Raw genomic sequence first — 27,080 nt, 5'->3', positions numbered from 1 at the left:
AGACGGTCCGCGACCTCTTCGATCGGTGGGGAACCCCCCGGATCGACCTCTTCGCGACCAGCTGGAACAGCCACTGTCCCCAGTTCTGCTCCAGGAAGCGATTCGACGGATCCCTTGGAGACGCATTCGCTTTCCTTTGGACGGGGGAGCTCCTCTACGCCTTCCCTCCGTTCCCTCTTATCGTCAGGGTGGTGTCCAAAATGACAACGGACCGCTCGCAGGCGATCCTGATCACCCCGTGGTGGCCGAGACAACCGTGGTTCGCATCCCTTCTCCACCTCTCCGGGAGATGCTTCCTCCGTCTCGACCCGCGTCCGGACCTGCTGTCGATCCAGGACGGACGAATTCTCCACCCGGACATCGAGAGCCTGCCGCTGGTGGCCTGGAAGATCCGGCCCTGACCGCCTTGCCTGAATCGGTTAGGACGGTGATCCTGGCTGCCAGAAAACCTTCCACCCAGCGTTCTTATGCCCTGAAATGGAGGAGATTTTGCCTCTTCCTTGACCAGAAGGGCTTGTCTCCTACACAGGTTTCCACTCCAGTGGTGCTGGAGTTTTTGATGGCGCTTTTGGACGGAGGGCTGTCCCTCACATCCATCAAAGGCTACCTTTCTGCCATTTGTGCTAAATATCAGTTCGGGGGGAGGGTGTCTTTCTTTAAGGATCCCTTGGTGAAGGGCTTTCTGAAGGGTTGTGCCAACCTATATCCTCCTGTGTCGGTACCAACACCGGCTTGGAGTTTGGAGTCGGTACTGTCCGCTCTCCAATCCAAGCCCTTTGAACCCATGGCCACAGCGGACTTGAGACTGTTGACTTGGAAAACCGCTTTCCTTGTGGCCATCACCTCTGCCCGTCGTGCGGGCGAACTCTGTGCCTTACGGAGGGACCAACCATTCCTGAGGTTCCACAAGGACAAGGTGGTCCTCCGTATGGACATCACCTTCTTGCCGAAGGTGGTGTCTGCTTTCCACATGTGCCAGGACATTGTGTTGCCCACTCTAGCATCCGATCCGATGTCGGATGAGGAGCGACGCCTGCACTCCCTTGATGTCAGGAGGGCGCTGGTGTTTTACCTGGACAGAACTGCTGCCTCCAGCCGGTCCGAGAGACTCTTTCAATGCTACTCGGAACCGAAGAAGGGGTTGCCCGTGTCTACGCAGAGGTTCTCTAAATGGGTGGCTAGTACCATCCACCTCTGCTATGAACTGCTGGGCAAACCTCTCCCTGGCAGGGTTCGGTCACATTCCACAAGAGCTGTGGCGGCATCCTCAGCATTCCTGTCTGGGATTCCTTTGGAGGATGTCTGTAAGGCTGCTGTCTGGTCCCAACCCCTCACCTTTATTAAGCATTACAGGTTGGACACCAGGGCCATCCGAGACGCAGCTTTCGGGAGGGCTGTGTTGGTCTCGGGGTTGCATTGATTGCACTACTGATATATTTGTGTTATACAGTTTACACTGTTTATACTGTTGAATGTTGATTTGCACAAGTCTTATGGGATCGGTCTTGCATGACCTCTGTTCCCTTCTCAGGTTCAGCAAACTTATTGCTAATTTGTCTGTGCATGAACAAAAGACTGACTCTTTATGGTTCAAGGTGTTTATTTGTAATAAATATACCTTTGGTTTACCATAGCTTTGGTCTCAGGACACTCCCTCCGCCACATACCTAAGCTTGTCAGTCTAAACCCATTTGTATGATTCGCAGAGACCACGAAGAAGAAGGAGAGGTTGCTTGCCTGTAACGGTATTTCTTCGAGTGGTCATCTGCGAATACATACAAATCCCATCCGTCCATCCCCTCAGTGTCCTGCTCTCATTGGCTCTCTTCCTTCGCCTGCTTGGCGGAAAAATTGCGGAACTGGGGAAAAGAGCGGGAAGGCAGGGGCCTTATAACGGGTGGGCGGAGTTACCGCCAAAAAGTTTCAATATGTTGCAGAGTAAACTCTGCCCAGTGATTCCAGTAGGTTCCGAACAGCACTGCGCAGGCGCAGTGAAACCCATTTGTATGTATTCGCAGATGACCACTCGAAGAAATACCGTTACAGGTAAGCAACCTGTCCTTCTAGACCCTCCAGGGTATCGGCGTTTTCACCCTGTCGCGTGGCAACCACTACTGACCCGGACGTCGTGAACCTCGAGTCGGATGAGGAGGCATCTTCCCAGGTCCGTTATCGTCCAAGACACGAGTCACTCTCTTCCCGGGACGATGGCTATCAGTCGGTCAACCAGGATTTTGCCCAGCCGGGTGCAGTTTCCCCGTCCGATGACGTCCGAACCTTTGCGGAGCACGTTATTAAAATGAGCAATGCTCTGGACATTAAAATCTCTCAGACCGAGGAGGAAGCGTCGGACCCGATCGAGAGACGAGTCCATGGTAGACTGCCTACCCCACCAGCAATACCTCTTCTTCCCTCCTTAGAGAAGTTGGCCAGGCGCTCTTGGGAGGCCCCTGCATCCACGTCATCTAACAACAGAAAGATCGAGTCCCTCTATAGGATCTCACCGTCCAACCCGTCTTGGCTGTTTGGCCACCCCAAGCAAAATTCAGCCATTGTTGAGGGCTCGCAACGTGCGTCCACCCCGAAGGCTTCCCTAATGCCCTCGGACAAGGAGGTCAAGAAGATCGACGCCTTCGCTAAAAAGGCTTACTTCTCTTCGGCGTTGGGCATGAGAGTGGCAAATTACAATGCATGCATGGGCGCGTACATCCAGTGGCTCATGGAAAAAGTCTCCCCTCTCATACCGGACTTACCTGACGAGTCCCAGGCTATCCTATCGGAGGTTCGTGACGAGGCCCACTCGATTGGAGGGTGGCTCATCACCTCAGCCAGACATGCCACTGACTGTTCCGCTAAGTCTATGGCGGCTGCCATAGCGCTCCGCAGACATGCCTGGCTATGGTCTTCGGACCTAAACCAAAATGCTCGCTCCACCATCGAGGACATGCCCTTCGACGAGGACGGCCTCTTCCATCGCGAGACCGACGAGAAGCTTAATTTCAATTATAGGATGAGGACCGCGGCTAAGAAGCACGGTATGTCTTCTTCCCCCCAGTCATCTTCTCGCAAGCGCTTCACTGCTGTACGCCAGTGGTATGGCCAGGGCCAGAGGCCCTACCAACAGGATCGGCCTTTCCAGCGCCAGGATCAGGCCAGACAGCGCTTTCCGTCCCAGTCTTCCTCCTCCTCGGGCCGTCGGTCGGGGCCCAAATACAAAAAGAATTATAGGAGGCAAGATTCGGACCCAAGTAAGAAGAGAAACTGAGGGGACGCAGCGTACTCCATCGTTTCTCCTGTCCCTTCCTTCCTGGACAGACTGAGGCCTTTTTCTAACACCTGGGCCGCAATCACCACCAATTCTTGGGCCCTCACCATCGTCTGTAGGGGTTATGCCCTTGAATTTGAAGAGCTCCCACCAACTGGAGCTATCCTGTCCACACACCCCTCAGACACCCTTCTCGACGAAGTACGCACCCTTCTCGCCAAAGGCGCCATCTCCACTGTCGATCCCGTCGACATTCCTAGATGCTTCTTCTCCCGTTATTTTACGGTCCCGAAGCCTGACGGAGGAATCAGGCCTATATTGGACCTTAGACAATTGAATGCTTACCTGTCTTATCGCCGTTTTCGGATGGTAACGCTTGCTTCTATTTTACCTCTGTTGCAGCAGGACCTGTGGTTTGCCACTATCGACTTAAAGGACGCTTATTTCCATGTCAGCATCCAAGAGTCCCACCGCAGGTTTCTGGCGTTCGCCATCGGGACGGACGCCTACAGATACAACGTCCTCCCCTTCGGCCTATCTACAGCTCCTCGCATCTTCACCAAGTGCATGGCGCCCGTGATAGCTCACCTACATCGCCGCGGCATGAGGGTCTTCCCGTATCTGGACGACTGGCTCTTCGTGGCCCCTTCACGTCAAGAGCTGCAACGGCACACCTCAGAGGCACTCGAACTCTTACGGGACCTGGGACTGGTGGTCAATCTCGAAAAATCCCAACTGCTTCCCACCAGGCAGATAAGGTTCATCGGGTCCATCCTCGACTCAGACAGTTGTACGGCATACCTGCCCCCGGACCGTTTCCAGGCCTTGTGCCGAGCCGTCAGCAGGTGCACCACCCGAAGGCGGGTTATGGCCAGGGACGTCCAGGTGGCTTTGGGCCACATGGCATCAACAACATTCGTCACTCCGTGGGCAAGACTTCGTTCTCGACCGCTCCAGTCGTGGTTCCTGTCGGTCTTCGACCTGGAAAGGGACCCCCCTTCCCGCAGACTCACCGTACCAAGACCAGTCATACGCTCCCTCCGTTGGTGGCTCGACTGCCGGAACGTCTGCGTCGGCATGCCCTTTTCGCCGCCCCAGCCAGAGTTGGTGTTGACCACGGATGCATCAGAAGAAGGATGGGGCGCCCACACCCTAGACCTGTGGGCCAAGGGCATCTGGTCCCTAGACGAGAGGGCACTCCACATCAACGCGCTAGAACTGTTGGCGGTGGAAAAGGCCCTAAAAGCTTTCGAGTCCTCACTGTTGGGGAAGGTCATCCAACTCAGGACAGACAACACCACGGTGATGTACTACCTGAACAAACAAGGAGGCACCAGGTCGCGCACCCTCCTAGACATCACGCTCCGACTTTGGGACTGGTGCATCGCCCGGGACATTTTGCTTCAAGCAGTACACTTACCTGGCACACAGAACCCGCATGCGGACCTACTAAGCAGGTCCCCCTCGTCATGCCACGAGTGGAGGCTCCACCCAGAGACTGTACACGACCTCTTTGCCCGATGGGGAATCCCACAGACCTGTTTGCAACCGTGTACAACTCCCATTGTCCCCAGTTCTGCTCCCGGACGCCGGACGACGACTCCCTCGGGGATGCGTTCGGGTTCCGATGGTCGGGGATAGCACTCTACGCCTTTCCCCCCTTCCCGTTGATCACCAGGACGGTCTCCAAGATGGTCTCGGATGCAGCCGACGCGATCCTGATCACGCCGTGGTGGCCGGGACAGCCCTGGTTTCCTTGCCTTCTTCACCTCTCCCGAGCCAATTTTCTCCGGCTCGAGCCCAGGCCAGATCTCCTCACGGTTCAACGAGGACGGGTTCGACATCCGGACATCGAGGCCCTTCCCCTGGTGGCATGGAGAATCCGTCCCTAGCCCAGCTACCGGTCTCGGTACGGAATGTCATCTTGGCTGCCCGAAAACCGGCCACCCAAAAGTCCTATAGACTTAAGTGGAACAGATTTCTTCGGTTCCTGTCTGACAGACACCTCTCCCTTGACCAGGTGACTACACCGGTGGTCCTGGAATTCCTGATGTCCCTGATTGACGCGGGCCTCTGTATCACGTCTGTTAAGTGCTACCTGTCCGCTATCTGCTCTTCTTTCCAGTTTGACGGCAAGCCCTCTTTTTTTAAGGACCCCCTGGTCAAAGGATTCCTGAGGGGATGCAATAACTTACACCCTCAGGTATCTTTGCCGACTCCGGCTTGGAGCCTCGAGACGGTGTTGGGGGCCTTACAGTCTAAACCATTTGAGCCTTTAGCCACCACTGACATTAGACTTTTAACTTGGAAAACGGTATTTCTGGTGGCTATCACTTCTGCCCGCCGTGCGGGCGAGCTTTGTGCCTTACGCCGGGACCAGCCCTTCCTTAGATTTCACTTGGACAAGGTAGTTCTCAGGACAGATATTACCTTCTTGCCCAAGGTTGTTTCCACCTTCCATATGTGCCAGGATATTGTTTTACCTACCCTGGCACCGAGCCCGACTACCAACACCGAGAGGGCCCTCCATTCCCTGGACGTTCGTAGGGCCCTAGCCTTTTACCTGGACAGAACTAGGTACTCGAGCCGCTCTGACAGACTGTTCCAGTGCTACTCGGGACCGAAGAGAGGACTGCCCGTGTCGGCTCAGAGACTCTCTAAGTGGGTTTCTAGTACTATTGCCCTATCTTATGAGCTTTTGGGCAAGCCATTGCCGACCAGGATTCGCTCCCATGCCACAAGGGCGGTAGCGGCCTCTTCTGCCTTCCTGTCGGGTATTCCTTTGGACGATATTTGTAAGGCTGCTGTTTGGTCTCAACCTTTAACTTTTATTAAACACTACAGGTTGGACACTAGAGCCAAGAGGGACGCAGCTTTCGGAAGGGCTGTGTTGGTATCAGGTCTACATTGATTATGTTAGCTGTCTACTGTGTTCCATACCGACAGCATAAGTTTAAACATGCTCGAAGGACTCAATGCTTGGTGTTGGAGGCCCTTGTTTGGGCTGTTTATGAGGTGGGTTTTTTTGCAAGTATATAAACAAACCATCAACTCTTATACTTGTGTTCAGTTATCCTTTATTGACCATTAACTTGTTGTTTCACTGGGATATCATGACACTCCCGCCCCCACTGACCTTAGCTTGCCAGTCTCAACCCATTTGTATGATTCGCAGAGACCACGAAGAAGAAGGACAGGTTGCTTACCTGTAACGGTATTTCTTCGAGTGGTCATCTGCGAATACATACAAATCCCGCCCATCCTCCCCTCAGTGTCCTGCTCTGATTGGCTCTTTTTTGTCGCCTACACGGCGGAAAATTGCGGAACTGGGGAAAAGAGCGGGAACGGAGGCTTTATAGGGGATGGGCGGGGTTACCGCCAAAAAGTTTCAACATGTTGCAAAGTGTACTTTGCCTAGTGATTCCAGAAGTTTCCGAAGGCACTGCGCAGGCGCAGTACAACCCATTTGTATGTATTCGCAGATGACCACTCGAAGAAATACCGTTACAGGTAAGCAACCTGTCCTTATCCCTCATCAATTCCTTCTCCTTAGTTTGCAATTGCATTTGAAGGTCAGACAATTCCTTGTCTCTAGCTTTTTTATATTCCGCACCTTTCTTAATAAAGAGACCTCTTAACACCGCTTTCGAAGCATCCCAAACGATATCTATTGCTGTTTCGCCATCTACATTTTCTCGAAAATAATAATCAAGCTCACGTTTTGCCTCTTTAACAATTCTCTCATCCTGAATCAAGTTTCTGTTTAATCTCCAATTATATTTACACACCCCCAAGGATAATTCCATATTTATGGACTTATGGTCTGAGATAAATTAGATGACATGTTTACCTCCTTAACTCTGGAACTGAGATTAGATGAAATCATAAACATATCTAACCTTGCCCATGAAGAGTGTACATGGGAATAAAAGGTAAAGTCTTTAACCTCAGGGTTTCTTAATCTCCAAATATCTACCAGTCCACAAAAATCCATTAAATCAAAAAAACCTTTGGGTAATTTTCCTTGCTTGGGCTTAATTGCCCGAGTAGAGGCCCTATCTATTTGAGGTTCACATACTGCATTCCAATCTCCCATGAGAATGGCCGCATCGAAACTAATATTTTTAATCTTATTTAGCAACTTTTGATAGAATCCTTCTTTGTTAACAATAGGAGAATAAATCCCCAAAATCAAAGTTTTTTGATCCTGTATATTGACTATAACTCCAATATAGTGCCCCTCTGTATCGTTCAGAATTTCTGTTGCATCCCAATTATTATTTATATAGAGGACTACTCCTCTTTTCCTTTTCGAATTATCCGAAGCAAAATGCTGACCTAATTTATAATTTTTTAAGTAATTAATCTCATCCTTCTTTATGCGAGTTTCCTGAAAGCATAATACATCATATTTTGATTTTGACACAAATTGAAATACTTTCTTACGTTTAACAACTCTATTAATTCCCTGCACATTCCAAGAGAAAAATTTTAATCTCTTACTCATGAGGTTTTGTAAGGTTATCTTTGTCTTCTAACTCAACATTATCCACCATTCGATCCACTCCCTCCAAATTTAACAAATCCAAATCATTCCTCTCCTCATTATCTTTGTCCATTTCTGGCTCCTTTTCGTTCAAGTCAGGATCGATTCTTTCTTCCAGCGACGCACCTCCTTTGGAAGCACATTCCAAAGGAGCCAAAGAAAAGCTTTCTCGCAAACCCTCTACCGTTGCCAATTTTTTATAATTATCAGCTATGATTTTTCGTCTATTATATCGCAGATTGTATTCTCCCAGCTCTTTCCTTCCAAGATCTGTACCCAATGTTTCTTGATTTGAGTCCTTTTTCTGACTTTTAAAGAGAGTATGCATCAACCTTCTTGCTTCCTCTACTGTTTTTACCTCGAAACGTTTTTTCTTAAACCAAAAAATTAAGCCTTCTGGAAACGTCCACCTGTATGGGATGTTAATTTTCCTGAGTTGTAAGGTCAAAAATTGGTATTCCTTTCTTTGTCTCAGCACCTTAGCTGGCACATCCTTGAAAATTTGAAGACTCTGTGCGTCCACTTCTAATGGGGTTTCATTATGCCTTTTCAGTAGGAGGTCCCTAGAATATTTTCTCAAAAAAACAATAACGACATCTCTTGGGATTTTTTTTTTTGCTTCGCAACAATAGAGTTCAGTCTAAATATTCGGTCAATACCCAAGGAAAATATCTGTGCATTGCATTGTAAAAATTCAGCTAAAATGGGAACCAAAGACTCCATCAGATTTTCTCCTTCCATCTCTTTTAAACCTCTGATTTTCACAGATTTTTCTCTAGCTTTGCATTCCCATTTCAAAGTCTCAATCATCTGTGATTTCTGATTTTCACTTATTTCTTCAATCCTTCTATCATATGTCCCACATGTTTCTTTCATCTTGTCTATATCTTTTCTCATTTTGGATAACTCTCCCATAGTTTTATCCATAGATTTACTAATGTCCTTAAGATCTGCACGGATCTCAGCTCTTATTTCTGCTTTAAAAGATGTCATATCTGCTGAGAGGTTTGTCATTTTCTCACTTAAGTCCTGAACAATTTTTTTTATTTCCTCCAGCATATTGGGATTACCTTCTCCGGGGATCAGGGGTTGTTCAATAGATGGTCTCCTTACTGGTTGCGGCACTAAGGTTTTTCCCAACTGAGTTTTCTTTCTTGTATCCATTTAACTATCTTCAAATCACTCCCCTCCGTTTTATCAATTCCGTTGTAAATTTTCCCAACGAAGGCAAAGCACTCCAGCTACTGAGCAGGTTTATAATTGCTTCCAGCTGTAGTGGCTCACTCCTCCCGTTCAACACGGCTGCATGTCACAGCTGCTTAATTGGATCCAGAATTAGCATGTAGTATTAATTCTTTTCTTCTATAAGGCTTTCTTCAAAAGTTAAGATAGTAAACCACAACGTAATAGCCCAAATCTAAATATATTATTTCCAAGGGAAAAGTTCAGCAATGTCTTACAGTCCTCCTTTGATCTTTTAAACTACTTCTTTCTTAAATTATATAAATAAAGCCAAGACAACGCTTCTTCTCAGTTCACAACTCCAAATTAAGCAGCGTCCTTTCATCTACAAGTAGGGGCTTCAAACAGTATTAATGATATCCCGCTCAACCACCTCCGTGAACTCCAATAGATAAACAAACAAACTTTCCAGACACCTTGACGCTTTAAAAAGTTGCTGGCGTCTCTTCATGCATAAAGCACAGCAAAAGAAACACAGCCGCGGAAACTCTTCGACCTGCTCTCTTTGAGAAAGGAGTTACTGATGTTCTTCAGCTCACAGTCTCCTTTGAGGCACAGGGTCACAGTAGAGCCCGTCCGACCCCCCCCCCCCTTTTTCAGAAGGGGGTTCGACCAACTTTCGTCAGCCCCGTCACCATGTTTTGCAGACTGCTTCTCCGAGAGCTACCTCAGAGCACGTCTTGTCGATCCGCCATCACAACCAGGAAGTCCCAGCTCCACCACTGAAAGGCTGCAAGATGCACTGTTTTGGGTGACCAGAAGTGATGTGTAACTCCCAGTTATGTTTTGGTCTTTGTGGGAGGCAAAAAACTGCAAAAATTGGATACTCCAAACCAACATTTTAAACACTCTGAAGCTGTTGTAGTGCGTTCCCAGCAACAATATGGAGAGGGGGTGCTGTAGATGTTGGTGGGGGTCCCAAATTAGATCATCTTCTGAGTTTTCATCTTTTCCTCTTTACAGTACTTTTTAAAAGCGAATGAAAGCCAAACGAAGCAAGGACCAGACTTTCTGCAGAGCCTTATCAAGTTTTATCATGCACAACACAAGTAAGTTGAAGTGAAAGTCTAGTTTGGCGTTTGCTGCCAATGCCTGCATCACTTCTGTGAGAGGTTTCTAAACGAGGGTTGATCATCCATATTTGCTGCAGCTCCTGAGGTTGCTTCAAATGTGATACAAAATTCAGCTTGTACATGTTTCTGTGGCAATACAAACTAACTTCACAATTTGTCTCCTCCCCTTTCTGTTTCTAAATATTTCTTTGGGGATTAAAAAAATTCCGCTTCCAGTTTTTTCCACGATGGCTATAAGGCATCTCAGAACCTGTACCCATTCATCGAGAAGCTAGCTGCGTCTTTACATGCAGTAAGTCAATAATGGGTCTTTCTTGTTAATGCATTTCCAAATGATTATTAACTACACTTTGGACTTTTGAATTAGCCATTGGTTTACTTTATAGAGCAAAGAACAGGTTGCAAGCAGTGGTATACATATTTTGGAAAAAGTAGAACTGGAAAATGAATTTCCAGACCTCTAAATAACATTTCCTGAGTTAGCATATTCAAACAAATTCAAAGATTTATGTGTTAAAATATTTGTAGTATTTTTACAATTTAATGGTGTATTTGTAATAAAATAAACATACAATTGTATTTGCTGTTGACTCTGATGCTGCTGTATAAATAAAAACCAGTTTACACAATACCCCTATTAGGGATGCTAATAGAAAGTCTCACGTCTTCAGTTTCCATTCTTCCTGATGGAAATGTTTTGTGTTATCCCAAAACTTGTGTAATTTTACAAGTTGGGTCAGTGTAAATCCTGATTTTATTTGTACTCGTTAACAGTCTGGGCCTAATACCACAATGCTGCTCAATGCAGAGCCCCTCAGACTTTTGTTAAATCATTGTTGTGACTGACTGATTTGTGTGATAGCATCTTCCTCTCTTTCCAGCTTCGTCAGGCTAAGGAAGAGGAGGTGAAGCAGCTTACTCAAATCCGCGATTCCCTCCGAGGCATCTTGCAGTTGGAGAACAAGGGGGTGAGCTTTCTGTCAGCATTCACTGGGGGGATGCAAGAAACAGCTAGGGCCAGCAAGAGACACTCTGATCCAATGTAGATCAGCTTTTGTTTTATTCTGGTTCTTTTACTCCATTCAAGAACACATAGTTGGTTAATTAGAATCATAGGCTCGTTCCACACGGGTGTAAAGTACATCCCCAGGATGTACTAGGGTTAGGAGAGGGTGTCCATTCCGGATGCCCCTAACCCTAGTACGTCCTGGGGACATACAAAATGGCGGCGCCCATTCTACATGGGCACCGCCATCTTGACGTCGTGGACACCTAGCATCCGCACATCGCGCAACAGAAGTAACACCCTGAGTGCGCGACTAGCGACTCATGGCACCACTTCCAGGGCACAAAAAGAATCTGCTTTTTGCGGCTTCTGTTTGTTGTGTCCGGGAGCCGCGTGGTTTGTCCGCTGCGGTTCCCGGACGCAGCAACCAGCGGCACCGGCAGAGCACCCATTTTGGGCACTCTATAATGCGCCAAAGAATCATAGAATAATAGAGTTGGAAGAGACCGCAAGGGACATCTAGTCCAACCCCCTGCCATGCAGGAAATCTCAATCAAAGCATACCCAACAGATGGCCATCCAGCCTCTGTTTAAGGAATGGGCATTCAATAAAAATGTACGATGTTACACAATAAAAGCTAAAAACACTCATATAGATGTAATTTCATGCTTCTTAGGCATGCTCAAAATAGAGGACATATTGAAATTCCTATTGGACAGATGGCTGAATTATATAAGAGAATTAATTCAATAAGACTTTAGTCGAAGACCATAAATAAAATTGATTGATTGATTGATTGATTGATTGAAGGTTTGGCATAAAATGCTTGTATTAAATTTTTCATAACGACTGATTTTATGTACATTTTCATATGTCCCATTCAACTATTTATTGAATGGTAACAGACTGTACCTCTTGTATTTCGTTACAGTTTGACCATACTATTTACATCTATACCTACCTACACTTGTTAAGCTGTGCTTAACGCATTCTGCGTTGCCTGTTAGCAAAGATAGCATTACGGACATTTGATAAAGTGGACTCTGGTCCATGCATAAAACACTGTTAGTCTTCGAATTGCCAGAAGACTTCCAGTTGTCTTTGCTGCAATCGATGAACACATTTACCCTCTGGAATAGTTTTCTTCCCCCCCCCTCTTCCTTCTTGTTTAAACATTCCATAGTAATGTTTGTACATAAATCTTCCCTCTTCCCTCCTCTCCCCCTTCCTTCTATCAATAGGATTTTATTAGTTTCTTCATCGTTACTATTCTTAACAGCTACATTCTCATTATTCCCCAGAATAGAAAGATTCCTTCCTTTATCTCACTATTCCATTTTCTCTTATGAGCATTTGCTAAGAATGTGCAGTCTCATAAATCTTGTGTCTTATATCTCCAAAAACATCTTGCTTTCTATGTCCTATTCGGGATACATCGTATTTGTTTTTATATTGTATTCAATTTCCATACCTTACATATTTTGTCATTTTCTCCTTCTTCCAAAGCTATTATATTATCTTTCTTGATTTACAAAATTCTAAAAGAGCTTCCCAAGTTGCAATTTCTTCTACAGCTTCATCTCTCAATGCCATCGTTATTTTATCAATTTCTATAACTTTAAGACATTTTTCTAGCCATTCATCTATACTAGGCATTTCTTTACTTCTCCAATATTTTACTAGTATGATTCTGGCTGACCTTATCAGATATAAAAGTGGCTTTAGCTTCTCCTTGTTTCTTTATTCTCTATCCTATTTAATAGGCACTTTCTGGTAATAAGGGAAATTCTAATTGCAATATATTTTGTGTATATTTATGTATCTTTTTCCAAAATGTGCTTAGTTTGGGACATGTCCACCACATGTGATAAAAGGACCCCACATGTTTCTCACATTTCCAACATTTACCTTTATTGTTTTTATAAATGTTTGCCAATCTGTTTGGGGTTAGGTACCATCTGTTCATCATTTTATAAAAAAATTCTTTTATATCTGAACATAAAGTAAATTTTAAGTCTTCCCCCCATGCTTTCTCCCATGTTTTTAATTGTATGCTATGTCCTATATTTTGTGACCACTGAATCATACAATGTTTTACTTGTTCTTGTCATGTTATATGCGATTATGGCTGATTTATCTTTATTTATTTTAAATCCTGCACATTTTCCAAATTCATTTATTATCTTTAATGCTTTGGGTGCTTTTTCTAATGGGTCTTCTGTTATCAACATAATATCATCTGCATATGCTCCAATACAAATTTCTTTTCCTTTATGTCTAGCTCCTTGTATAAATTTATCTTCCCTTATTTTATTACACAAAATTTCCAGGCACATTATAAATAAAAGGGGCGATAAGGGACATCCTTGCCTTGTTCCCTTATTTATTTTACATTCCTCTGTTCTCATTCCATTTACTATGATTCTGGCCGTTTGTCTTTATAGATTTCTTTCACCCATTTTAATACATTATCTCCTAAATCTAATTTCTCCAATAGTTTTAACATAAATACCCGATTTAAATTATCAAATGCTTTCTCAGCATCTATGAACATCATGGCAGCCTCTCTACTTGGTTTCTTATCATAATATTCTATCAGGTCTATAATAATTCTTATATGTTGTTTTGCTTGTCTGTTGGGTAGAAAACCACACTGCTCTTTCTTAATACACTCTTTTAAAATTTTCTTTATTCTTTCTGGATGATGCTTGTAAAATTTTTATAATCTACATTTAACAATGATATGGGCCTGTAGTTTTGGGGAAAATTTAAATCTTTATCTTCTTTCGGGATTAAAATTATGTTTGCTTCTTTCCAAGTATTTGGTATTCCTTCCACTAATATATTATTAAATACTTTTTGTAATGGTTCAGTCAGTTCTTCTTTGAACAGTTTATAATATTGTATAGTATACCCATCTGGGCCTGGGGCTTTCCCATTTTTCCCTCTCCTTATTGCATCTCCAATTTCCTGTTTTGTTATCTTTTGATTTAACCCTTCTTTTATCTCTTTTTTTTCATCCTACCAAGATTTAATGTACGAAATTAATAAATGTTATTATAATAAATTGATAAAACAAAATATTGGTTAATTCACCTTACAATAATATATAAAAACTTTTACATAATATCCCCCATACATATAATATATCCCTTTATATTCCATTCTTTACTACTTTATCTAAATCTAATTCATATTTCTTTTCATCATATACTTTTCATAATTCCCCCCTCCCCCCCCCCCCGTTTCCCCCTTCCCCCAAGTGCTCCCCATCACCAGAACCTAATATCTTCTTATTACTCTACCTCCAGAATTGTAGCTCTTCCTCCGGTGGTAAGACACCTCCTTCTTTTACTAAAACCTTTTGTACAAATGTTTTCCATATTGCTTTGAAATCATTTCTCTTGATTATTCCTCTTCTAAACTTAATTCCACTAGTTAACTTGTCATTAATTGCTATTTGCCATATCTCTCTATACCAATCTTGTATTTGTAAATCTCCCTGGTCTTTCCACTTTTTTGCTATCACCCTTCTTTTATCTCATCTTTTATCTTAATCTTTTCTATTTTTTCTGAATATTTTTCTAATTGCCCTCTGTGTTCTTGACCTGCTTTGGTGTCCTCAAAAAGTTCCTTATAATATCTTTTTTAGATATAAAAATATCAGATAAAAGTTCCTTATTTTTTTATTGTTCCGTCGTCAGTACCTGATTGTCCTTTATTTTTTAAATTTGCCTACCAGCTTTCATTTTTTTTTCACTTTAGATGCCAGGAATTTCCCTGCTTCGTTCCCATGTTCGAAATACCTTTGTCTGACAAATTTCATTTTTTACTGATTTCTTCTGCCATTTTTATATTTAATTGATGCTTTAGAAGTTTTAGTTCCTTATCTATTTTTTTATTGTAAGGTTCATTCATTTTAATCTTTTCTTTTTCTTGAATTTTTTCAGATATTATTTGTATTTCTTTCTTTTGGATCTTATTTCTTTCAAATTTTTTCTTCATCAAAAACCCTCTGATCACCGCTTTAGAAGTGTCCCATATTATTTTCATATTAGTTTCCTCTTCCATATTTTCTAGAAAAAAGAATTTTAGTTGCTCTCTCATTTTTCCCCTATATCTTTATTCTTTAGTAATGTCTCATCTAGTTTCCATCTATACTCACTTTTAGTCGGATAGAATTCCATCCAAATTTGATTATGATCCGAATTCTTATTTATTTTTATTTTAACCTCTTTGATTTACCCTAGTAAATCTGCAGATGTGAGAAACATGTCAATCCTCAATGCTGAGTTATGTGGTATCAAATAGAATGTACCGTATTTCCGGCGAATAAGGCGACTTTTTAGGTTTGCCTTATGCACCAGATTTTGACCCCAGAGACAGGCGAATGGCGTAGCCACCTCTCTGTCTCTGGGGTCCTTGTTTGAGTGGGCTTCTCTGGAGGCCTGAGGTAGGATCCGCAGCTTGGCTCTCTCGCTGCCATTGTTGCTGCAAAAGGCGGCAGCGGGGAAGCAGCTCCAGAGCCAGCCAGGCCGAGTTAAAGAGCCGACCCCTTATTCCTCCTCGTCACCGCCGCCACCGCCACTGCTGCCCCCTAGGATACTCTGCTTCTCCAGTGGCTTCAGAAGTCCGCCATGGAAGCCGCTGGAGGAGTGGAGGATCCCAGGTGGCGGCGGCAGCGGCGGACTTCTGAAGCCGCTGGAGAAGAAGAGTATCCCAGGGGGCAGTGGCAGCAACAGCGAGGAGAAATAAGAGGCTGGCTCTTTACCTCGGCCTGGCTGGCTCTTGAACTGCTTCCCCACCACCGCCTTTTGCAGCAACAATGGCGACGAGAGAGCCCTGCCTCAGGCCTCCAGAGAGGCCCCCTCAAGCCGGTGCGAGACCCCCACATAAGAGGCCAGGGACGCTGCCAGCGGGTGACTTGGGGGTCGTCTTATACCCCCAGTCGCCTCATACGCTGGAAAATATGGTATAATATTTAAGGTTACCATTTTTGTGTCTCCATGGATCCGCTAATGTCACAATGTCCATCATATCCAAAAACTTTCCTGGCAGTTTCCCTTGTTTATCAGAGATTTTCTTTGTTGAATTTCTATCTAGTAAAGGATCTAACACTCTGTTCCAAGCCCCCAACAAGATGTGGTGTTCATAATTCAGATTCATTATTTCTTTTGTCAGCTTTTTGTAGAATTTTGCTTTTTTTTTCTGTGGGGCCATATACACCTATCACTAAGACTTTTTCCCATTCAAGGTAATTTCTATGCCTATATATCTGCCATCAGGATCATTTATAATTTATTTCACTGGAATCTGATGTTTAATATAAATTGCCACTCCGTTTTTCTTTTTCATACCTGCTGAGATATATACTTCTTCCATTTTTAGGTTCTTTAGATATTTTACTTCTTTTTTCTTTATTCGTGTTTCTTAAATAAAACATAGATCCCATTTTTGTTTTTCTAATTCATGGAATATTATCTTTCTTTTATATGGTGAATTCATCCCTTTAACAGTCCAGTATAGGAATTTCATATCTACTGCTATTGAATTTATTGAACTCCTTCTCCTTCTGTTTCTCCTTCTTCTCTATCAGATAATTTTCTTCCTTCTGTAATTGTTTCAGTTCCTTCTCTTGTTATCCTTGCCTCATCCTCCCATTCCAGGTCTACTCCTCCCACTGCTCCAATTGTTCTTTTTCTCTTTCTATCCCCTCAATTTCTCCCTCCAATTTTCTCTCTTCTTTTTCCTCTTCTTCTCCATGATCGTGTTTTTCCTGTTTCTCTTCATATTCTTTCTCTTTCTTTTTCTTTTCCTCCTGTGCCTCTTTGTGTAGCTTGCCGTCTTTGAACCATTTATTGTAAAAGATTTTCGCTTTCTCAATTGAATCAATTTTGTAATGTCTTTGACTCCACATAAAGGAGATTCCTTCTAGTGGCTCCCATCTGTATCTCACATTTTTTATCTGAAGCATCCTTGTTAGTGTTAGTTAGTCTCTTCTTCTCCTTAATATTTCTCCAGGTACATCCTTGAATATTTTAATCTCTGCTCCATCAATTGTAATCTTTTTGTCATAGCTTTCTTGAATAATTTTGTCTTTAATTCTCTCTCATAAAATAAACAGGTTTCTGTTCTTCGCCTCCACCCAGTTAATTCGGAAAATTTTGTCCACATCCAGGTCCAAATACTCCATAGCACAATCTATTAATTTGGCTAAAGCCAGTACCACCTTGTTGTAGAGATCTTCATTGTATCTCTCTTTCAGTCCTCTGATCTTAATACATTTTCTTCTATCTTTGACCTCCTTCATTCTGTTGAGATCTTTTTCATGTGTCTGCATGTGTATGATATTTTGTGTTACTTTATCTAATTCTTCCATATTTATTTCTAGTTTATTTACTTTCTTTCTTACATCCTTTACTTCATCTGATATACCTTTTATTGTCTCTTTCAGATCGTCCATTTCTTTCTTAAAGTCCTGTCTCAGTTCATTTCCTGAGTCTTTTATCTCTTATGTTGGTTTCAATTTTTTGAACTGCTTCCAGGATTTTCAAATTGGGGTCTATTGTCTTCATTTCAAGAGGGTCTACATGGTATAATCTGTTTTTGCTCAGTTTGTTGTAACATTTTTTTCCATTTCTCCTCTTGTTACCATTGTTGTTCTTTCCATTTTAATAGTTTAATAGATCTGTAGATTAATAGGTCTGTGGAGTTACCTCCTCCTTTTTATTTATTTGTTTATTTGTTTATTTTTGTCAATGTTGTTGTTTATTGTTTATTCTCCAAATTTTTTTAAATAAGGCCTCTTACAGTATGCTAGATTATCTTACCAGTTACAACCTCTTAGCAAAATTTATAATTGTTTTGTTTTTTATCCAGCTCTCTCTAACCCCCTTCTGCCTTTTATCTTATTTTCACTGTTTTATTCATTATATCAGATATCTTAACAAGATAAATATTGTTCTTTAATTTTAATTTTTAGTTTCTTGCAGTTCCTTGCACTTGATCTTCCAGGCCTCTAGGGGTCATTGTATGTATGTCTGTATGTCTTTAAATTGTTAGTATCCTCACTTGCTGTGTCTCTTTGCTTCATATTTGTTCACTTCCTTTCACTGTTTGTAATTAGTCTTCTGAACCTCTTGGTGGCATTGTATATCCATGTGTCTGAAATCTGTCAAATCTTTTCCTGCTGCCTCTCTTTGTTACTTGTTGTTCAGATTTCCTTTTATCTCACTTCCTGTATTTTACATGTGGGGTTTGGCCTTGAAAACGCCAAACCAGATTCTCCCTTTCTCAGTTCTTTCCTAAACTGTTACTCTTCCTGCTCACCCTCTGTCATCTGCTTCTATTCCTTGTCCTCTGTCATCTGCTTCTATTCCTTATCCGCTGGCGTCTGCTTCTATTCCTTATCCGCTGGCGTCTGTTTCTTTTTCTTGTCCTCTATTGTCTGCTTCTTTTCCTTGTCCTCCGTCGTCTGCTTCTATTCCTTGTCCGCTGTCGTCTGCTTCTATTCCTTGTCCGCTGTCGTCTGCTTCTTTTCCTTGTCCGCCGTCGTCTGCTTCTATGCCTTGTCCTCCGTCGTCTGCTTCTTTTCCTTGTCCGCTGTCGTCTGCTTCTATTCCTTGTCCTCTGTCGTCTGCTTCTATTCCTTGTCCTCTGTCATCTGCTTCTATTCCTTATCCGCTGGCGTCTGCTTCTATTCCTTATCCGCTGGCGTCTGTTTCTTTTTCTTGTCCTCTATCGTCTGCTTCTTTTCCTTGTCCTCCGTCGTCTGCTTCTATTCCTTGTCCGCTGTCGTCTGCTTCTATTCCTTGTCTGCTGTCGTCTGCTTCTTTTCCTTGTCCGCCGTCGTCTGCTTCTATGCCTTGTCCTCCGTCGTCTGCTTCTTTTCCTTGTCCGCTGTCGTCTGCTTCTATTCCTTGTCCTCTGTCGTCTGCTTCTATTCCTTGTCCTCTGCTTCTATTCCTTGTCCGCTGTCGTCTGCTTCTTTTCCTTGTCCGCTGTCGTCTGCTTCTATTCCTTATCCTCCGTCGTCTGCTTCTATTCCTTGTCCTCTGTCGTCTGCTTCTATTCCTTGTCCGCTGTCGTCTGCTTCTATTCCTTGTCCTCCGTCGTCAGCTTCTATTCCTTGTCCTCCGTCGTCTGCTTCTATTCCTTGTCCGCTGTCGTCTGCTTCTACTCCTTGTCCGCTGTCGTCTGCTTCTACTCCTTGTCCGATGTCGTCTGCTTCTACTCCTTGTCCGCTGTCGTCCGCTTCTACTCCTTGTCCGCTATCGTCTGCTTCTACTCCTTGACTGCTGTCCTCTATTTCAATTCCTCTTCCAGTATCATTCACTCTTTTTCTTTCTTTCTTCTCTTCCCACCTCCGTTAATTCCTCTCTCTAATGTTTTCCACTCTGTCTCTCTTTGCCTCCAATCCTTCCGCAACCACCTCTCTCGTCTTGCTTCGATCTCTCCCTCGCCGCCTGGGTTGCGCTGCGGTCAGATTATTTTTATTGCTTGTTTTGTAGTTTCCTTACTCTTTTTTGAGTGAATATACAAGAGAAATTCACAGTCTTAGATTTGCTCCTTTTATCTCGTTATTCTTCCTTTTTCCCTCCGATAAAGTATTTTCACTGAGGACCTTAATTTTGTAGTAATGATCTTGATCCGTTCTGTTTCGTTCTCTCCCCTTAAAAAAGGCTTTCGGCGGGGCTTTGCATTGCCCCTGTTTGCGGCTGCGGCTTGCCCGCATCCTCTCAGTTGCTAGCATTGTGATCCCAAGGGTAATTGAACCTTTAGGGACCCCAAAAGAACTCACTAGCCTCTGTCTGAGGACCCCATGGGCCCATCCGAGCCCCCTTTATCGGGGGGAGCGATTTTAATTATTTCTGACTGCCGCGAACAGTGCATTCGCCGCCTGCTATCGCAGTTTGCAACCGTCACTCTGCCATCTTACCGGAAGTCCCCAGAATAGCTTTCTTTGTGAACAAAACAATCGTTTATGCCCTGTTCTAGCTTTGACAAGTACAAAATACGAATATGTAAGCAAAGAAAATTCCAAGAGTGCAAACAGCTCAAAAGAAATCTGAATGTGAACTTTCAGGCCTTCCTGTGTCCCAGCCCTTACTTGAGGAATGGAAGGCCTTATGGGGGTACACCTAGAATTTTTTCATTCTGATAGATCTCTCCCCATATTCATTTGGCTGGGCGCAGATTGATCAGATATTCTGTCCACACAATAATGTCACTCTTTTATACTTCTTGGCAAATTCAGGAAAACCTCCACAGGAAGAACTCTGGAAGTGGATACAGTATCCATCAGCACCAAGGCAACAAGCAGTATGGGACTGAGAAATCAGGCTTTCTGTACAAGAAAAGTGATGGGTAAGAACTAGCTATGGTCTTTGTGCTACATCTTTAGAGTTCAGTGGCCAAACAGTGTTCTATTAGACACAAAGCTTACAGAGTTGAAATGTTGAGACTCTGTGATTAGCAAGGAGAAATAACATCTGCTTGTAAACCAAGGCTTCCCTGTTCCTCTCAACTTTGCTATATTTATCACAGAAATCTGGCTTTTGTCAGTATAAAATCAGCATATAGTGAAAATTCCCTGCAGTGGTGCAAAGTATGTTGTAGTGGCTTGGTTCGAATAGGCAATTAAGACCTAAACACTTTACATAAGATTTGGTTGTGATGGTGAAGAATAGTAGTAGAACTGGTTTGTTAATACGTAATATCATAATGGAGTATCTTTTTGGATTATCCTTGCAGGCATGACTATGAGGACTACAGTAAACAGTGTCTGCATCATGAAAGTTACCTCTCAGGAAGGTTTTTAATGTTGTTTTAAAGCAAGGATCATGGCGCATTAGTTAAATGCCTTTACTGCAGTCACAAGATTGTGAATTTGATCCCAGGGGCACGAAGGTCCACTCAGCCTTGCATCCTTCTGTTGGTCGCTAAAATTGAGTATCCAGCTTGTTGGGGGCAATGAGTTTACTCATTATAAACTGCTTAGGGAGAGTTTAGTTCATTGATAAGCAGTGTAGAAATCTATTTGCTACTCTCTCAGCTCCCAAGGGTCACATTAGATTTCAGAAAATTTTCACATCTTAATACTGGATAGGGCGAATGGCGAAGGATTGGTGTCAAAAATAGCAACAGTTTTTAATTCTGTCTTCCAGTATTGCCTTAGAAAAAGGCATTACAGCATTTTTAAATCAGTAGTGGGAGGAGCCCTTATAAAACGATGAAACCATCTTGTCTTGAGAGAGGAGAAATAATCATAATGCACAGGACTGATAGTGAGCCCAAGACAGTTGGATTTCGTTTTCTATCCTTACTGTATTAACCTGATTAATCTGAACCATTTGGACATGTTTTGGTCACCACTAGCAATTAGTGGTGGTACTTATCCTAGGCACCGAGCTGAAGGGATGCTAATCTGCACTCAGAGGCTTTGTTTCATTGCTCAGTGTCTACAGTGAGCTGGAAAGGGAGGGAAGAGTACAGCAAGTTTATTTACCCTCCCTATTTTTCAGGGATGGTTCATATGCTAAATACAAAAAATTAAAAATAAAAGTAAAACAAAAATCCATCAGTTAGCTTTTAAATATGTTTCTTTTTCATCTTCCTGGTCGATGCATTCATTTTAGAGAGGAACTAATGGAATGTAGCTTTTGTTAGAGACAACATTCCTAAGCGCTATTAAGAACTATAAATACCATAAATATTATTTTTAAAACCAGCAGGAGGGGTAGTGCTCTTTGTCCTACATCCAATCATATGGAGAGCCAATGTGTTGTAGTGATCTGAGTGTTGGACTTGATCTCTGGAAGACCAGGATTCAAGTCCCTTCTCAGCCATTGAAATGGACTTGAGTGGCCATGGGCAAGTCACACACTGTTGCAAGGGCAAACCTCCTTGGAACAAGTCTTGCCAAGAAAACCCTGTGATAGATTTGGCTTATAGCCACCATACGTGAGAAGTGACGTGAAAGCACATAAAGTCCTATTGAGATCCTTTGTACCAAGATTTTGCTGGTATAAATGCAGCAAGGCTGATATTTAATTGAAGATCTGAAGCCTAGTTTTTTTCAGTCCTAGTCCTACACTCTAACCACTGCACTACACTGGCTCCTCACCAGAGCTAGGAAAAGCAGCTCTTTTTGAGGAAAGTCCTTTGTGCAGGCTTGGGAAATCTGGGAGCTGTAGTACAGAAAGCAACTTTTCTAAGCTTTGCTCATCCCCTTCCTGGTGTTAGTTTTCCACAGGCAAGAAGTGATGATGGTGAACTAATCATTATTTTCCCCCGTTTTCCCCATTTACATTGACATTGTTTAATCTTGAAATTGCTCTGTATTTCATGTATCTCAAATGTTTATCTTCCCCATATAATTATGCTTATAATTTTTGTAGAAAGAAAAAACTTTTTTAAAAAAAATATTTGATTTCCAAATTATGGTATTTTTTTCTCTTAGCTAATTCATGAGAGACTTATGTTGTCTTTGGGTGTTTTGACAATGAGCTGATTTTGGAAAAGTTGCTTTCAAAAAATTTATGACAAAGGAAAGGGGATTGGTAGAATTCAAAGTAGAATTGAAGATGCACATCCACAGTCTGTACCTGTGTAAGTCATCCAGTCACCCAGACTTCTGCACTATGATGAGATGTTATTGTTGTTGTTCTGTTATTGTTCTGTTTAGATCAGGTATATAGAATATGTAGCACTGCAGATGTTGGTGGACTGTCATTCTTCACCACTAAAGACTAGAGCTGATGAAAGTTGCATTCCAACAGTCTGGAGGTCTCCACTGTAGATTTAGATCATAGTAGTCATTAGTAAATTTTATATCTTTCTCTCTATAAATTAGTAAATCTTTATACAAATTGCTATCTTCTTTTCCTCGCCTCTTTTCTGCAAAGCATTTCTTTTCTTTCCTTTTCTTTTTTTTTTAGACATTGGCCATTATAGAACATTTGTCATTTATGACCTTTGGTGGAAATAGCTTTTCCTGCGAAGTGCATTTCTGATTCCTTTCTTTTACTCCTAGGATTCGGAAAGTGTGGCAGAAGAGGAAGTGTGGTGTAAAGTATGGATGCCTTACCATCTCGCACAGCACAGTAAGTGGAGCTGGCAGTGTTAGAGTGAAATTTATCTCCAAATGAACCCTTTCAAATGTTCAGTGAGTGCATTAGACCGTGGTTGGAAAGTGTCTTCTGGCCCTTGATCTTTAGTCTGATCCAGCAGGGTTTTTCTTATGTTCTTTCTAATCCCTAACTGTACTCTGTATCCTATGTGGTCTTCCAATCTTCCTGGTGGTAGCTGTAACTGCATTTTCTCTGTGGTTATGGACTTCAAGTCTCATGTGAGGCCTGATTTGTGATTTGCATTTCGATGTGGTCAAAAACTGCAAAATGACATGTTTGAATTTGACCTGTGGTATCAGTTGGTATTTTCTGGCCAGAGTAAACCTATCCACTTGTAGCTGTTTAGCATGGTAAACAGCAGCTCTTGTCACAAATGTCTTTGCAAATGGATGTGGTGAAATGATATAGAGAGACTTCATGTTTAAAATGGCAGCAATCTATGAATCAAATCTCAGATGAGCAAGAAAGATCTATAGAGGTTGCAGGATGCGTATGAGTGTGTGTATGTGTGTATGTACCTTCAAGTCATTTCCAGCTTATGGTGACTTTAAGCAAAATAGACTCATGGAATTAATGAGAATTTCATAAATCAACATGTGTGTAAACGTCACTGGAGTCAGGCCCTTGATTTCTCCCACCTTGTCTTCCATGTTTTTCAATGAGTAGCCCTCCAGAGGAGACCTTTGAGAATCAATGGAACAATAACATTGTGACTGACATAATACCCATTAATCTTAATGGGTTATTCATATATAAACCAGGATCCAAACTTTAATTTTTAAATCTGATTGCATGTTCAGCTTTATATATAACTGTCTATTGCTTTGTCTTATTATTTTGTCTTTTTGTATTATTATAGGCTGTCCAAAGAACACTTGTTACTGGATAGCATATAAATGCTGTTAATAAATTGTTGATGCTGTTGTTTATAATAGTTAATATATTAGAAGTGAGCTTGCAAAATTTGATAAACAGAGCAGCTGGATGGCGTGTTAATTCACCATTTTAAACATTTTGCCTTTACAGATAAACCGGCCTCCTGTAAAGTTGAATCTGTTGACCTGCCAAGTGAGACCTCATCCAGAGGATAAAAAGTCCTTTGACCTTGTGACATGTATGTAAAGAACTACCTGCTAATGCAACCTAAGATCAGTTTAGCTTTTCTTGCAGCTGTATCACACTAATTTGTTTGCAGGCTATGTTTACTACAGTCCTAAAATCCTTATCACATGTATTAATGCAAACCCAGATATTTCTCATTCTGACACCTGTGTACTTGTTTTAGATTAGGTCATCTCTAAATTTTCTTCACCTCCATCATGTAGGTCACTGAAAAATAAAATTTAGAATGGTTATTAGTGTAGTGCAGAGTCTTACAATGCCCACTCATAGTCTTAAATTTCATGAAGAACCATTGATTGGTAGCCTAGAAATATCATTTCAAACAGGACAGCATTATCCCCTTGCTCAAATGTAACCAATTTGTTGGTACAAGAGCTCTTGACTCAGGAGGGGGCAAAGTTGTGGCCCACACTATACGTGTAGCCCTTAGTTCCCCAGGATTCAGTCAGTTCCTGGTGTTTTTTTTTTTAAAAAAAATCTTATTTTGAACAGGGCTGGGGTATTATGTTAATTTCATTACATTTAATTAATTAAATTACACTTAAATGGCAAGTCATACCCCTTTGAGGCTTATGGTGAAATTATTTGCTTTTTGGCATCAGTTTTCCCTCAGAGGGCAGTGTGGCTTGCAAAAATCTAAGGGAAGGCAAAAATTAGCCCTCAAACCCTTTGACAAGTAAGAGTGCACACCATTTGGGATCATTATGCTTGGAGAAATAGCTTTATGATCAAGAGAATAATAGATGGTCCCACCGTTAAGGAGAGTGAGGAAATTGCCTTTGGTGGTAGATGCATTGTGTGTATGTTGTGTGTGTGTGTGTAAATGTTTATGGAGGGGAATAGTCCTCTTGGTTGTTCTTCCTGAGCCACTCAGGCACCTCTGTCAGGAAACTTGGTCTGCTGCCCTCAGAGGTGCTGGAGGCTGCTGTCCCAGTACAACAAGTTTTGTTGTTATTGCTGTCTGCCATCAAGTCATTTCCAACTTATGGTGACCCTATCATGGGTTTTTATTGACAGGTTTCTTCAGAGGGGTTTTATCATTGCTATTCTCTGAGGCTGAGAGAGTGTGACATGCCCAAGATCACCCAGTGGGTTTGTATGGCTTAGCAAGGATTTGAATCCTGCTCTCCAGAATTATAGTCCAACACTCAAATTAGTACACCATGCTACCACTCAGTACAGCAAGTACTGAATTAAAATTCAACTGTCAGCCTAGTCAGCAGCCCGCTTGATACGTGGAAACTTTTCATTCCCTTCAAGCAGCAAGGGCCCTCATTTAAAAAAATGGTGAGGGAATAAAAAGCTTTCTGTTGTTGGTGCAGATTGGATTCTAATAAAATCATAATGAGAGTTTAAGAAATGAAGTCCAAAACACCTGGAGGGCCAGAGTTTGAGGACCCCTGCTATAAACTATTAGCCATGCTAGCTAAGTCTGATTGGAGTTGTAGTGTAAAATGTCTGGAGATGTAACGGCTCCCTATCTCTGGATTAAAGTATTGGCGATGTGCTGTAAACCCCATTGAGGATCATACCAGAGTACAAATAAATGAGATGTTTCATGAGGCATTCTCACTTTCCATCCTTCTTCTTTAATAATAACATCTAGAAACATTTTTTTTTAAAAAAAACCACAGAATATAATATGTTTAATGTTGATGTCTTAAACCTTTGTCATCTTGGCCAGTAGTAAGAGATTAGGGGAGCTGGAATCTAAAAAACCTGGGAGAACTAAATCCTTCCCCTTTCCATACTCTTAGATCTCTCCAAATTTCCTCTCGTTGCAGACAGCCGAACATATCACTTCCAAGCAGAAGATGAGCAAGAGTGCATTATGTAAGTTTTTTGCTATGTGGTGTTTGCTTTAGGGCTCTATCCGTTCCGATTTTGGAACTCTGGCTGCTGGTAATAGTAAAGAAAACAAGCAGTTGCCTCCTCCTCCTCTTCTTCTTCACTCCTGGTCATTCTGTTATAACATTTGCATTTAGCCCTGGATAGCATGCTAAGCATTGGACAAGAAACAGAAATGAACATTCTTTTTGCCCCCAAATTACACTTGTGACTACAGAGAAGATGAGAGGCTTGTGATAAGGTTCTTATGCTATGTGTGGAAGGTTTAATCAGAAGCAGATGGTGCCCAAAAGGTGGAGTACTGAGAATGCAAAATGAGGGTGTTAACATTTGGAGATGGGTCGATATAAGACAGAATAACCAAGCACTTCATAGTGAAAAACCCTTCATGGTGATGACAACAGTGACAAAGGTGGTGGTGAAGATAGTCGTTGTCATCATCATCATCATCATTTTGGGACACAGCTAAGGTTGTGTTCTCTGACTCTCTTCTCAGAGTTTTAATATTTTTCGTAGATGTTGTTTGTGCTGTTGTGTGTGAGGTTCGATCATTACTCTCCTTGGGACAAAGATATTTTTTCTTGTGGATAGTAAATACTGATGAAGCTGAAAAAATAAATATCTGTGAAAACCAGTTTTCATTATCTTTATTTTTGCTAGTTAAGAATAATCTTTAAAAGCTCATAACCCATACTTATACTAAGAATATGCTTGCACATTTTACAAGCACATGCATATATACAGCAAGGGTGATGGTGTTGGGCCCTAGCTTCCATCAGTCCCAGCTAGCATGTCTAGTGTGTAGAGATAATGGGTGTTGTAATACAACACTGTTTGGAAGGCCAT

At 42.4% G+C, this 27,080-nt stretch overlaps 1 protein-coding gene across 3 annotated transcripts in view; it reads left to right on the top strand.

Moving 5' to 3' along the window:
* The window catches only part of ASAP3 (ArfGAP with SH3 domain, ankyrin repeat and PH domain 3), a 127,964-nt gene that overhangs the window by 53,541 nt on the left and 47,343 nt on the right, over positions 1-27,080 (top strand). For 2 of the 3 annotated variants that reach the window (XM_089478964.1, XM_089478963.1), the window contains exons 7-13: positions 10,017-10,102; positions 10,343-10,418; positions 11,008-11,094; positions 20,390-20,499; positions 23,168-23,237; positions 24,291-24,378; positions 26,171-26,219. In XM_089478964.1, coding sequence (XP_089335090.1) covers positions 10,017-10,102; positions 10,343-10,418; positions 11,008-11,094; positions 20,390-20,499; positions 23,168-23,237; positions 24,291-24,378; positions 26,171-26,219 — 566 coding nt within the window. The remainder of the gene's footprint in view (positions 1-10,016; positions 10,103-10,342; positions 10,419-11,007; positions 11,095-20,389; positions 20,500-23,167; positions 23,238-24,290; positions 24,379-26,170; positions 26,220-27,080) is intronic. The other variant, XM_089478965.1, reaches the window with a different exon arrangement.

The sequence above is a fragment of the Sceloporus occidentalis genome, unplaced genomic scaffold (genome assembly GCF_023333645.1).
Source record: "Sceloporus occidentalis isolate IW3139 unplaced genomic scaffold, rSceOcc1.0.p SCAF_13, whole genome shotgun sequence".
Taxonomy (NCBI): domain Eukaryota; kingdom Metazoa; phylum Chordata; class Lepidosauria; order Squamata; family Phrynosomatidae; genus Sceloporus; species Sceloporus occidentalis.
Note: the sequence above shows the minus strand (reverse complement) of the source record. Positions and strands in the feature narration are given on the sequence as shown.